General features: G+C 40.5%; 1 protein-coding gene across 1 annotated transcript in view; it reads left to right on the top strand.

Annotated features, from left to right (window-relative positions):
• mcm9 (minichromosome maintenance 9 homologous recombination repair factor) overlaps positions 1-14,508 on the top strand; it is a 35,238-nt gene that overhangs the window by 17,834 nt on the left and 2,896 nt on the right. The window contains exons 12-14 of the mRNA XM_079290331.1: positions 853-1,056; positions 4,964-5,046; positions 6,348-6,493. Coding sequence (XP_079146457.1) covers positions 853-1,056; positions 4,964-5,046; positions 6,348-6,493 — 433 coding nt within the window. The remainder of the gene's footprint in view (positions 1-852; positions 1,057-4,963; positions 5,047-6,347; positions 6,494-14,508) is intronic.

Here is a 14,508-nt window from a genome sequence, read left to right as displayed (position 1 = left end):
AACCAGACATGACGGCGTTTGGCATTCCGATGTTTGAGGGACTTCCACAACACGTACAAAGCAGCAATTGTCCTTATTCCTGTCATGGTTGACGGCGGAAAACAATGGCGGCCAGATGGAGGCTTCCAGGACGATAAACCACGCCCCCTCTCCGGCGCTACGAGATTTTGCGGCGAGCGGTGTGAACACAACCGGCGGCGCGTTGGACGCTTTTTTGCAGTGCGTTGGACGCTTTTTTGCAGTGCGTCAAAAAATCAACGCGACCGGTGTGAACGCACCATTAAGAACGCGTACCAACCAGCTAACTGATGTCATCACTGACATTTTCAACAAATCACTTTCACAGGAGAGTGTTCCTGCCTGCTTCAAGACAGCTACCATTGTTCCTGTACCTAAAAAGTCTGCAGTGTCCAGGTATAAATCTACCACCCTGTGGCATGAAGTGCTTTGAGAAACTGGTTCTCACCCTCACCAGTTTGCATAAAGAGCCAACAGATGCACAGAGGATGCTGTCTCCACTCAGCGCTCACTCATCTTTCAGCGCTTCATTGGAAAACCTTAATAGCAGCTTTGAATTAAAAAATGTAATTTGGTACAGCCCTAAAAAATGAATACACTGAAAACATCTTACGTCTGAACATATACAGTATTTTTTTGAAAATAGCAGAATGTTGATTTAGCAGTAGGCTAATTATTATTAATAGTTTTTGTTAAGATATGAAGTAAATATTAAGTATTTATTTTTGTGATTGTACATCATCAAATCTGTAATGATTTAATGCTCTAGCATTAATTTTTTCAAAGGCTTCATGATGAAGTAGTGAAACATCAGTGCTCTTGTTTTGCTTTCAGGGCTGCCTGCTGAGTCTGCTAGTGTGTGGTCCTTGGAGAAAATAAAGGCTTACTTCAGTGTGATTAAACGCTTGCAGCCGCAGCTGTCTGAGGAGGCCAACATCATCTTGACACGTTACTACCAGCTGCAGAGACAGAGTGATGGTCGCAACGCTGCCCGCACCACCATCCGCATGCTGGAGAGTCTCAGCAGACTGGCTGAAGGTGAGGAGGGAACTTTAACTTGATCTCAATTTAATGAATCATCATAAGTTAGTTGACCTTAGCCTTTGAAGCTGATTGATTGGCTGTGGTCCGTTCTCATACTTACCAAATGATGGACCCCTAAAGTGCAATTTTAATATAGATATAGAAAGTAAACGGATCTGAGTTTGCCCTGTGGTAGGAATGTTGACTATACGGTGCTGACTGGTAGATCCTATTCTCTATTAACGATGACTAATAGGTTGCTCTAGCATTACAGAGGGCCTTCTTATATATCTTAAGACTGTCAATTCTTCCAAATTCGTGGAACACCATGTTCTTTCAACTTTTCGCGATGTTTGCTTTAATTTGTGGGTTTGAGGGTTATACCATGGCGCGAACCTCCTTTGATTCTTTTTTCAAGGAGCAATAGAGTTGAGTGTCACTCTCAGTGAGCCTGTAGCACTATCGACACAATAATCAACCTGGGACAGACTAAAGTTATCATAGGAGTTCTCTGTTATACTAAGACATGGTATTGAGTTAAATACAGATGGAATTGCTTCTTTAAATTGAGCTACATCACCATCAGATAGACATGTAGTGTTTAAACTTTTCCCTAATGGTACACTCCGGTAGTAAGAATTCAAAAGTTATTACGTAATGGCAGTGGCGGGCTGTGCATTTTATACCTGGGCCTGCACTCGTAAAAATGAAGCTCAACACCTACAAATACCATACCTGCAAACTTGTCGCTTTTTGGCGAAATTCGCCGTTTATGAATCAAAATATATCATCCATGTGAATCATGTAGATCCGTAGAGTTTTTTTTCGGAGGGGGGGTCAACTGGCCAGCCAGCGTTTCTCAGATTGGAGTGAGACGAGGAGAAAATGTGATGTCGTGATCTTCGCAATAGAACATCTTTGATGTGACGAGTCTTGGCCAATCAGCATTCAGATGTCTACAGCGTCTTCATTTCCCTCCGTTAAAGTTTAAGTTCCGTTATGTTCCGTTACAGTTCAGACTTGCTGGGTTAAGTTAACGTCCACTGCATGCGGAACTTTGTCGACTGTTAACGTTCGTCATTATCGCGAGAAGGAAAAAACGTAACATGATGAAACGTGCAGCTCCCCCGTGTTCCGGTTCAGTTAACGCGGTCACTCATTAACGTTAAACCGGAACATCTTGTTGCAGGTTGTTTTTTTAACTCAAAGTAGAATGAGGATGATTTCGTGGTCAAAATAACTTTCATGACCACGAAACATGAGGCTCAGATTCTGATGAGATGATGAGGTCAAAGAGCTTCAGGGAGAGGAGGCTGTCTGTAGCGCAGCTTGACGCAGGGCTGAGCTGTGAAGGAGCTGGGCCTGGATAAAGGTGGAGCTGGGCCTGGATAAAGGTGGAGGTCTAAACGGACGTGAGTACAGCTACCCGCTGTCACAGTGTTTTAAATACATTGATATTCAGGGTATGCTAAATGCAGCCTCTGCTCCAAGGAGATAAAGTACAGCAACAAGGGCTCACGTGTCCTCTCACATGTCCTCTCGTCACACTGTTCACTGTAATGACCACAGCCAGTGTACTAACAGTCCCAACAGTCCCACGTTGCTCCCAAGAACCCTGAAGTAATGAGAGGGTTAAGGTGCCTGTACCTTAATTTCGGCGGGTTGCTAATGCAGAGGAGTGTATAGATCACAGCTATTATTTTACTCTTGATAAACTACTTTAGCCAGAGTAGATTATCATTTTCATTTAAATAATTGAACTGGATTGAATGCATATTAATTGCAAATAGAAGATGGGCCACAATTCTAACAGCTTTACAGTAACAGTGGAAGTTAATATTAATATTATAAATGAAAACGAATCACTTTATTTGTACAGGCGATGGTTCTCGCTACTCTTGCTATCTTTGTTTTTATTTGACCAAAACTTTTGAAAGTGAGACCTCGGTCTCAATGGATTGTGTCTAAATAAAGGTTAATAATAATAGAGCTGGAAATCGTGATTAATAACTGAATAATACATTTGCTTTAAAGTAAATGTGTTATCACTTAATTTTCTTCTCAGAGTACACCAGAATGCTACATTTTAAAGCTCAGAGCTCTGTGCGTCAGAGCGTCTTCTTTGTACGGGAAGCGCGTGAGCGCCTCACCCGGAGATTCAAACCTTTGCTCTATGACACACGCAACACTATTGCAAATGAGCACACACATAATACTTATACGTTTAATGTCTGTAAATACCGGTTGCATATTTCTAAGCAGAAATAGGTTAATTTTTCCATGGTTAAGGACAGTTGAACGGTTTGCAGGGCGATAAGCCGCGCCCCCTCTCTGGCGCGTCCAGCGCGGTTCACGCGAATGAACACTTGGTCGAATATGCGGCGCGATGAATTCGCGACGCGTTTGATGTGAATGCAGCATAAGAGAAACAAGGCAAAGTATAAAGGCTTTACTTTAACTGACTGTTACCTGTAGGTGGCGCTATGACTATGATTCAAAATTGGCCTGCAAATGTCTTCAAGCCTGGAGTCTAATCAAACACGTGTAATCTGGTGAAGATCAGATGATGTGGAGTCGTGTTACATCAGTTTATTTCTTCATGGCGAAGGATCGAAATTCGCCGAGACGCTACGTCGCCGCCCTTCGACAACTTCTTACAATCTTCACAATGAAGCATTATCAAGGTATTAAGGCTTTTCTGACAACATTTTAGAGGGATCTGATTAATCTGTGAGGAGCAGGATGTCAAAGTACACAACAAAAAAAAATGGACTAACACAAAAAACATACATGAGCTGTCAGAACAATAAATAATTTATAAAAAATAAAGAAAATTAAAGCTGCGAGCAGCGATGAACGGGCCCTCGCAATCTGGACTAGAAATAGGCCAAAATCTATGGAAAAATTACACAAATATCACAATTACGGACTTTCGGTAGGGTTTAGAGCAGGGGTCTCAAACTCGCGGGCCAATTGCGGCCCGCGAGCCGATATTGTGCGGCCCCCTACCCACGCTAATAGTTTTGCGTGTTGAGTGTAATGTTAATGCAGCCCACGCGTTTTTCTCACGCGCACCTTTTTGCCGAGTCGTTGTGGGAGTTTTATATTTACAACGTGAATTTGCGAAACTCGTCACTTGGTTGAAACGTGATTCAGGAGTGACACCAAGTGGAAGTAAAATATATCTCACCCAGTCCCAGTCATGTCTTTCACAAAACCTGCCGTGAAGAGAAAAGTTGGCGAAGAGCACATACAATTCCAGGAAAAGTGGGAGACGGAATATTTTCTCTCTTTCCTCTGTTGTAAATTGTTTGAGTGCATGTTTACTTTTATTGTGAAGAGCATGAAAACGGAAGTGATGTTACTGTGAAGAGACAGGAAGTAGCATGATACGTGCTTATTCACGACAACAATGACAACGATAAGTCAAAACCAAACGTATATGTCTGGTGCAATATATGTCTGTTCACTGCAACAGTTGTTAAACTGCAGTTTTCAGGAAGTAAAGTGTTCCGTTCAAACCAGACGTGTCTTGGTCGTCATTAGAAGCTCCACTTCACAACAACCTGCGCTGTGCTCTGCTCTTTTATTCCTTTTTTTATCTCAAACATCTCTGCGACTCATTGAGTGGCGTAATAATCGCGCGACACAACGAATCGATAATGAAATTTGACAATCGATAATGAAAACTATTTTAATAATCGATTATTATCGATAAAATCGATTCGTTGTTGCAGCCCTAATTTCTGTACACCCTGACAGAAGCTAATAAAATCTAATTATGATATAAACTTTCTTTAAATGTAACCGCAAACATTGTTTTAGGGCAAGCCAAAATGTGAATAAATTGAGTTGTGTATGAATAGCTGAAAGCAGCAGAACTTTCTACCACTCACAGGTTTTTGTTTTTTTTACCTTGCAGCCCATGCCAGGCTCATGTACAGACAGATAGTGACCATAGAGGATGCTGTCATGGCTGTCTCTGTCATGGAGTGCTCCATGCAGGTAAGATGAAAACAAAATTACCTTCTTTGCTACAAGGCAAGTTATTTTATTTATTTTATTTATTTTATTTATTTTATTTATTTTATTTATTTTATTTATTTAATTTATTTATTTTATTTATTTTATTTATTTTATTTATTTTATTTATTTTATTTATTTTATTTCTTTTATTTATTTTATTTATTTTATTTATTTTATTTATTTTATTTATTACAAGAATATTGATCACAAAAATGAGATTACCCGTGTCTTTCTGTTTCTTAATATTAGTGTTGTAACTTACAATGCCAGTGATGTATTTTGTCCATGATGGAACAATGTTCAGTTTTCATTTGACAAAGACACAAAGATGGACAACAGTAATATATACTGTATACTTAAACTGTAAAATAAACTTTCCTTTGTACTCTCTTTACTGTGTTGTAGATGTAATTTGAAATGGAAAAAAATGCTGGTTTTGCCCATCAGTCTACACTTAATAACACATAATGATAAACAAAAAACTAGAAATGTTTACACATTTATTAAATTATCAAAAAATGGCTCCTTGAATTTCATGAAACAGATTGGTGATATTTATTAATTGTGCTGAAAATCTGTGCCAACAAAGACTGGAGACAGCACAGCCTATTCTATCATCTGAAGCATCAGCGTACAGTTTCAGTGTCTAACCAGCCCTCAGATACAAGCAATAAGGCTCTCACCAGCTGCTCAGAGAAATCTCTTCACCAAATCCTAACATTACAATCAATGTTGCATCAACAACAAAATAAATAGACAGTAAGAGTTTGTATGTCCTGTTGTGTTTTTATGGTGCTGAGACAGGTTGAAAACTAGGGAGTCAATGCAATATCAGCTTTATGGCTGCAACCAGTGTCTACTGCAGCACTTCTCATTTATTATTTTCGTATCTGTTATTTTTGTATCTATTTAAATAGATTTTCCCTGTTGCCCATTTCGACATTTTTTGATCTACAATAATAAATATTGTTTATCGATCTATCACCTTGTGAAATTAGAGTTTACATGAATCTTTATGCAACCTTATATGCTTTGGGACTCAATGCATCCAGATAGTGGCCTGGTTGAAAGTCACTGCGATGTTCAGGATACATCACAGAGTGACAGCTTATTCTTTAAGCTCAGCAGAAATATTGAATTGATTAATATTCAACAAATTATTGTGATACATTTTGACATTGACCCTAGTGACTATTAACCATTTGGCCCATTTTCCACCATAATGCTGCAGCCTGTGATCTTGTGGCAGTCTGTAACTATGCGGTGCACTCGTCTTTCAGGGCGGCGCTCTGCTGGGGAATGTGAATGCATTACTCACCTCATTCCCTGATGACCCCTGTCAGCAGTATCAGATTCAGTGTCAGATGTTACTGGAAGGGCTGAACCTTCCACTGCTCCTTCAGAAAGAGATGGACAGACAGGCCAGGTGAGTAACTGATGGCTTTTGTTGAGTCTCAGTCAAGTGTTGCCTCCCACGTTTCAGCTACACATCTCAGTCCACTCCAGCGTTTTAGCACTTATTCAGAAATAATCTCCATCTATGCTTAAAAAACCCTGAAAACGCATATCGCATGATCACGTACACTGGGCATGAGCATGCTGGTATCTACTCTGCAGAGGGTTGCTTAGTTGCAGAAAATACTCAAGAGGAACAACACCAATGGTGTAAAGTAAGCCCAGAGCTTTCTTTGCTTGGGCTGACGATGTTACTGACAGTAACACGAGTATAAGGCGGTCAAGGCGACGGAAAACATAGATTGGGTGTTCTTGCAAAAGGTCATGTGATAGGGTAGTGAAGAATCGGGGAAGGACACGCCATGACGAATAACTTTGTGTGTACAGTGGTGGGCCGTCAGGACCTGCAAAGCCTTCTCTGCTGGCCTAAACAGAATCACAAAGTTATCTATTTTATAATTTAATATTTTTTCTTAAATACACTACATGTATTGAAATTTATAAAAAATTTAAATTACTGCGACAACTACTACTGCTGCTGCTAATATAGTATTACTACTACTGCTACTTCTACTGTAACTTTTGCTGTTGCTACTATTACTTATACGACAACTGCTACTACTACTACTGCTATTCATGCTACTAAAAGTAGTAATACTACTACAGCTATTAGTACGACTGCTACTAGAACTACTGCTACATCTTCTACTGCCATTACTATTACTACTACTACTACCACTGATATTAAATACTACGACCAATACTACAGCTATTACTATGACTACTGATACTACGTCTTCTACTACTTCTAATTACTAATACTTCTACTACTAATAATACTTCTACAACAACTTCTACTACTACTACAAATATCACTACTTCTAGTACTTATTCCAATGCTACCAATACTTCTACTGATAATACTTGTACTACAACTTACACTACTACAAATATCACCACTGATGAATTATTTTAAGCCACAGAAACTGTTCAAGTGTCAAGATGTTCAGCTCTTTCAGGAGAGGTGTGATATGACTTTTCATATTTGTAATCTTTAAACTTTTTGAATTATTAAGCTTTTTGCAATTTGTTTTTGCATTGGATATCTATTTTCGGCAGTGTTTTTGCGATTAATTTCAGTTTTCAGCATTCCAACGCATTTTCAGCAGGAAATGCATTTTCTAGTTTCACAGCTACTGTCTTCCTCAGTTGCTCTGCTTCCAGTGGAGCTTGTTTTAAGTGGAGCTTTTATTCAATCAGATCTCACCTCTGTGTCTCTAGGTAAGAAGAGAGGCCCGAGGCCTGCAGAGTCTCACCTGCAGCCAGTGCAGATTAAAGTAAATGGAGACGATATTGTTGATTGTCAGTGTTCAACCAATCCGATCTTTAGTTTGACATGTTGGGCGTATTCTTTGACGTGCCAGAGACTGCTAGCTGGCCTACAAGTACGTCAGCATTAACGAGCAGCTCAGTTTCTATCTGCAGCTCTGCAGCGTGTGCTGTGATTGGTCAGTGGGCGAGCACGTGACTATTGTGAAATGAAACTTAACAGCAGAGGCTTAGTCGGAGTAGTGAGAGTTCAAATTGAAAGATATGGAATAAATGACATTTGTTGCATTTTGCTCGGTGTAGATTATTGTTTTTTTTACCTAGCTTTGTTTTTTAAACACTCAATGGCTGAAGGAGGAGAAACGGATTGGTGAGTTGGGATTTAACCGTGGGATTAAACTCTTTGTCAACAAAGAAAGGAGGATGGAGTTTGTCTTTAAGTGAACAGCATTTGGTAAGTCAACTGCGTTTGTTTCTTTACATCTAATATCTGAATGGCCCGTGCCCTCGAGTGTGTAGCAGAATGCGTGTTGCTGCTGTTGTTTTCCCGTTAAGCTCGTTAGTGTAGCCTCCCAGAACACATGCGGAGCACCAGCTGTTATTAATAGTTAACATAATCGGTGGTAACTTTCTAAACCCTTAATTTCTCATTCGAATACACATGGTATGTGGGTGTTAGTGGTGTTTGTCTAGTTTCTAATGTGTGTTTTTAATGTACAAGGTTGTCTTCGTCAGAATCTAAAGTTTACTCACCCTCTGTTGTAGTGTGTGTGCGTCCAATGGTCCATCACTGGGGTCCGCCCCGCTGCCCCTGCTCCTCCCCTCCATCTGATTGTTCAGCCTCCCCACCAGTCTTTGTTCCATGGAGATTGGTGGCAGTCTCTTCTCTGTGTCCGGCTTGGCCACATTGATGACACAGTCAACAGAGTTTTCAGCTGGTGTGTGTCTCAAAGTCTCTGCCCCTCTGTTTTCCTCTTCTGCCCCAGCATTGTCGGCTGGGCATCCTCGGGTTTGCGCTGACAAACTCAGTCTTTGCTTGTTGTCTGTTGTTGTACTGCTCCTCAGTGTGTTGCAATATGGTTGCAGTATTCCATGTCACACAACTCTCTTAGGTGTGATATATCTCAGGCTCACGGATGATGTAAAAGCCTCCTTACAAAGTCCAGTCAGGGCTGTCACTGCATGGTTATACTCCATTGTCGTATACAACACACTGCAGGTCGATTGCGGCTGGTGCGAATGCCGCAGATATTTTATAATAAAGGAGGTCAAAGTTCTCTTGCATTCTGTGAATTTGCTCTTCGAACTCTCCACATGAGTCATGGCTTCTTCTTCACGTCTTCTTTCTATGTTGTAATGTCCTCTTTGTCTCGCGTTCAGATAATCCAAATTCATATTGTCATCAATGTTCATTGACGGGCTGTAGTTGTGAGCGTTGACTTAGTGCCCATAGATTTTGATGAGTCCTTCTTGTTCATCCTCGGAGTGCTGACTGGTGGGTTTTTGGCTGTAATGTTGTTTGTGGGGAGCATACAGCAGCGGCGTTGCGGAGACCAGGGCCCGGTGCCACGTAAGTGGTTCAGCAAAGTCGATCAAATGTCCTATTAGCCAACCTACATTAACGAGATGATTGATGTCAGGCTATCTCGGTTCCTGCAAGGCTGATCCGCTCTCAAACAGTCTCGTTAATTCGAACCAGACGATCGGGATCAGGATGATTGCACGTGCTCGTCCTACGTCAAAAGGGGGAAGCGCCGATCACCGAAACCATGATGTTCTAACAGTACAATGTTAAATAAAGTCAAAGAAAGAGCCTCTTTTTACTCCGCTGACGAGCAGGAGATGATCATGAACGCATATGAGGATTTCAAGACCATAATCACGGCAAAATCGAACACCGCCACCGCTGCGAGGGCTGGACAGGAAGCACGACAAAATATCACAGACAAGTTAAATGCGTAAGTGTTGGGAAAATGTATCAGCTAATTTTAATGCCTCATCACCCCAATCAATCAGATGATATGTCTTTAAATGTGCCTGCTGGCAGTAGACTTCATGAATGCATCATCCAATGAGATCTATAGCGACAATAATGATCTCAACTCTTTCAGAATAAGTAGATAAAAACAAGCCCAAAGAGTATCTAACTGATACGAATTAATATGAGGATATATGTACTGTATGCCCTTATGTATCATGTAGCCTACTATATATGTGTATATACATGCATAGATTATGTGTAGATTACCATATAGAACTAGTTTGAATATGTGTGTGAGAGAATATGGGCGGATCAGTATGTGTATTATTCATAATCAGACATTCAATCAATTGAAGCAGTGAAAAGAAATAGTGTGTGATTCTCTCTATTCTTATCATGAGTCCACCTTAATCATTTTCTACAATAATGATGTGCTGGTGTACTAATAACACTGTCATATCATTATGAGTGCTTTAACCCCATGTATGCAACCCAGCCATCAAGAGGACATGGGAGCAAGTAAACACTAAGCACACACACAATTCAGAATGGTGAGTCAATACAATATGTGCCATGGACACATCCATAAGTTTATTAAGCACCAAATAAACTTTGCGAACAGCACGGCATGCAGCGGCTTTCCCGATGTTCTCCGCATCGCCGACACTGTACTAAAATGTACCACTCGCAGAACAGCTCAAGGCTGCGGGACAGTCAATGCTCTGCTGCGGCGTGTGGTGTTCAATGTGTGGCTCGAGAAGGTCTGTAAATAAATGATTTCTTGTCGGCAGAATCGATAGCGCTCGTATAGGAAGTCATCATGATGTGATAACGGATCTTGGCGATGTGGAAGAACTCTCTCCCTATAAAATGCTAATCCAACTAATATCCTCCTTCATCAATGGATCTCTGAGGAAGGGAGCTGTACATTAATGCAATATAGGCGTCTTAGTTTGCTCAGCTGGTTTTAAGGATCACAGTGTGTCTCACTTTACATGCATTTCCGAAACTCCCGTATAACTCCCAGTATATGCGCATGCGCATTAGACTACCGTATATGACGGGAGCTGCCATTCTTTCCGGGGGAGTGACCAGTTTATCCAGCTACCTTCACTGAGCCTGCGCTGGAGCAGGTTCAAGCTTTTGGATGTGTTGCCATGGTGATTTTGCCGAACTTGCGTCGTGGAACCAAAAAGCCTGATCTACGTCATCTTATCCTGAAAAGTATCCTGCTAACTAAGTTAGACACGCACGGGGCCCAGATCAGGATCCACTCGACCATGTAAAACAAAAACAACAAAAACAAAGTTCAGCAGTATATTTTCCTTTTCTATCAGTTGTATATGTCTTATTCAAATATATTTGTTTCTTTCTTTACCTCTTGGACATTACTTCATCTGTTTCTGCGTCGCCTTGTCCTCTCTGCTCCAGACACGGTTTGGGTTGATCCAATTTTTGTCGTAGGCTAAAGTTGCCTTTTCCAGGGAACCCCAATTTCGTCCATTTTCCAATTGTTTGGCCGTTTGATTATCTTTGTCCCACATGTATTTTATTATTGGAGATAAGACCTTGGCATCAGGCTGCTTAGGCTCAGACTAACTTTGACTTTAACCCATCTTCTCTAGTTACTGTAGATTCTGGTATCTTCAAAACCCAATATGGTCCAATCAATCGACTTGAAAGGATACACCAAATCGTCTTTGAAATACTACAAGTTCACCAGGACACGTCTGTACGCTAACCACCCTAACAGTGTGCGAGAATACTGTTGTGGAATATTTCTATGAATAGTCGGGAGAAGAGTGTCAAAGTGTTATCAAATCAATGTCAAATGAAACAGAGTCTGGATGAACGATCAAAGTTGTAATAGTCAATTTATTTGCTTGCAAGCAAAGAGAACACAGTCTCACAGATACATCACCGTCATCTGTTAGAGATGCTCTGATGACACAGTTAAATGCATAGACATTTATACCCAACCAGCATGCTGTTATCTTGGTTCGCAAACAAGAATAAACAAAAGAAGACAGAAGATAATAAAAGATGTCAAGGCAGATGTTTTCCTTTGAAGCACAGTGTCCTGTCTTTACGATACCCTGAAGGCACTTTATGGCCTGTTTACGAATCCCTTTGTTATCAGTTTGCCCCACAATAAACCATGGATACACCCAGCCAGATGCGTCCTTTGATGTCACTGTGACCTGGTCAAAGAGTTAAGTCACAGTATTGCAGAGACGGAATAAGCCTGTGAACCATCACACATCATAAATTCCTAAAGAGGGTCATGCCCTTCAGCTGATGCCCATCAAGGAAATACTGTAATCAAGGCCTCTGTGTGTCGCCGTCTTTGAAGACAGAAACAATGCACAGGAAAACAGATAACCAGATAACAAGACACCTGGATGCAAAACTGATAGAATCATCTACTCAAATAGGTTTTGTGCCTGCACTTTTAAAGACTTACATTCTTCAATCCTAAAGCATAAGACTATGACATATTTTCCCATAACAATACCGGTTTACCAACTTCGCTCTAGTTAACCGTCTCAGGATCTTAAGAACATCTGGTCCAATCAATCAACTTGAAAGGATACCCCAAACCCCTATAAAACCTTCAAGTTACACTAGGACCTACTGTCCAGCACTCTAAACGTGTGAGCACGAAGTTCAACCATTAAAGTGTCTGCGCCATCACAAGATAATCTCTCACCGAGTGGGATTCTTTTCCCGGTTCCAGGATCGGAGCGGCAATCTGGAACCCCGTCTGACAGCCTCTCACCTTCAGGGAGGAATAGCTATATTGTTTGCGCTTCTGTCGTCTAACGGAGTCCTGATTACTCGTCCGATCCCATCCTCTTCGCCATTTGTGGTGGAAAAATAATAATGAGAAATAATCACGATGGAACTTCTTAAAGTACTAAAAACATATTTAATGAACAGACACTTCAACAATAATTCAGCTGAATGTATAGAGCTCTTTCCCCACGGATGGTTCGGAGATCTAACAACAATTAAAAGACAAAGCAGAGTATATATGCGCGTTATCTCGTCTCCTCTCCCTTCACCCTCCCCCTCACAGATGTTGTCGGCCGCTTCACCCACCAAGGCCAGGTTCCCAGCCTTTTCGTGGGAAAAGGGTTAGGCTGGTATATGCAGGTTTAAGTGTTTAAGTTATCACTAAAAGAACCATATGATAAATTTCCACCACAGTTTACACACACACACACACACACACACACACGTGTACACATAGTTTGGTCCGGTCTCTATTGATATGAGGTATCGTAGAGCTCTGGGTGAACACAGACGGCGACAGGATTTATTTCCTGATTCAACAACGTAAACATGTTGGAGTCCTTGATGAGGAGGAAGGATGTTCAACAGCAGGGTAAATCACTAGAGAATCCTACTTTAGTTCCGTTCTGAAGTGAGGAACCTAACGTCCCTCCAGTAGCTCTTCTGATGCTGGTGTTTACTCATTATCCAGCTTGACAAGCATGACAAGTTAGCGTTAGCTCGTTAATAACAGTAGTAAAGCAGGGCTGGTATAGTTTGCAAGACTAAAGACACGTTTTTATTCACTCGCCTTTTTTGGCCCATTCATTTTTCATCCTGTTATGTATATATATTCTGTGCTTTGTCCCATATCAGTTATTGTTGACAAATATATTTGTGTGATGTACTTTTTAATTTATTTAAAAAGTTATTTTATAGCGCTTGATCATTAAGCTTTGTTTAAATGTGGTGTATAAATGAACTTAACTTGCACTTACTACAATGATGGTAATAATTTAATGAATAAGCTTCAAGTGAACTTGTGTGAGAGTTTGTGCGTCTGTGAGTGTGAGAGTTTGTGAGTGTGTGCGTCTGTGAGTGTAGTGTAGAGAACAAGTTCTGACGTTCAAACAAATCCTGTTAAGTTTTCTGATTTGTATTTTTCTTTATTTTTTCTAAATTATTTATTGTGCCGACAGCTCAGGTCCCTTTTAAACAAAAATATACATATTTTTGTGCACATGTCTGTTTTTTGTGTTGGTCCATGTTTTAAATTTATTTTTTATTATTACTTTTAACAGCTCAGGGATGTTCAAGGAGCAACCTGTTTGTGCACTTTCTGAAGATCAGTTCTGTTTTTGAATAGTGTTGGAAATTAATGCTTTTTTAATCCGATTTATCGATTAATCGAAAAAATAATCACCCGATTAATCGATTATTAAAATGATCGTTAGTTGCAGCCCTAGATCACACTCCCATCATAGACGATACAGATTTAAAACATATGATGAGAATGCTTAAGCCCTGCTACAATGTGAGTTCACATGTGCATTTAGTCAGTCTGTTGTGTTAATCTGTATAAATGAGTATAAGATACAGCCAAGAGTCCGATGATGGAGAATTGTAGAAGCAGAAATACTGAACCCCTGTTATACCCCTACTGACAACAATCAGGAGTGCGTCCACAATACGTAATCACAGAGTTTTCAGAAGTCTCCGTTTCAGGGGTTCTAAAATGCAGAGCAGTGTGGACTCTAGGTGTAAAGCAAAAGTTCTCCTTTTTAAAACCAAAACGTCTTAGTGTGGATGTGACTCGTGTTATTTTTCTTCCATAATTGTCACCAAATCGCATAAAGAGATCAGTGAACCTCCTAATCCTACCACGTATTGTCCATGTAACC

This window comes from Melanostigma gelatinosum (genome assembly GCF_949748355.1).
Source record: "Melanostigma gelatinosum genome assembly, chromosome: 19".
Classification (NCBI taxonomy): Eukaryota; Metazoa; Chordata; class Actinopteri; order Perciformes; family Zoarcidae; genus Melanostigma; species Melanostigma gelatinosum.
The sequence above is the reverse complement of the archived record's forward strand: the minus strand, read 5'-3'. Positions and strand labels throughout refer to the sequence as shown.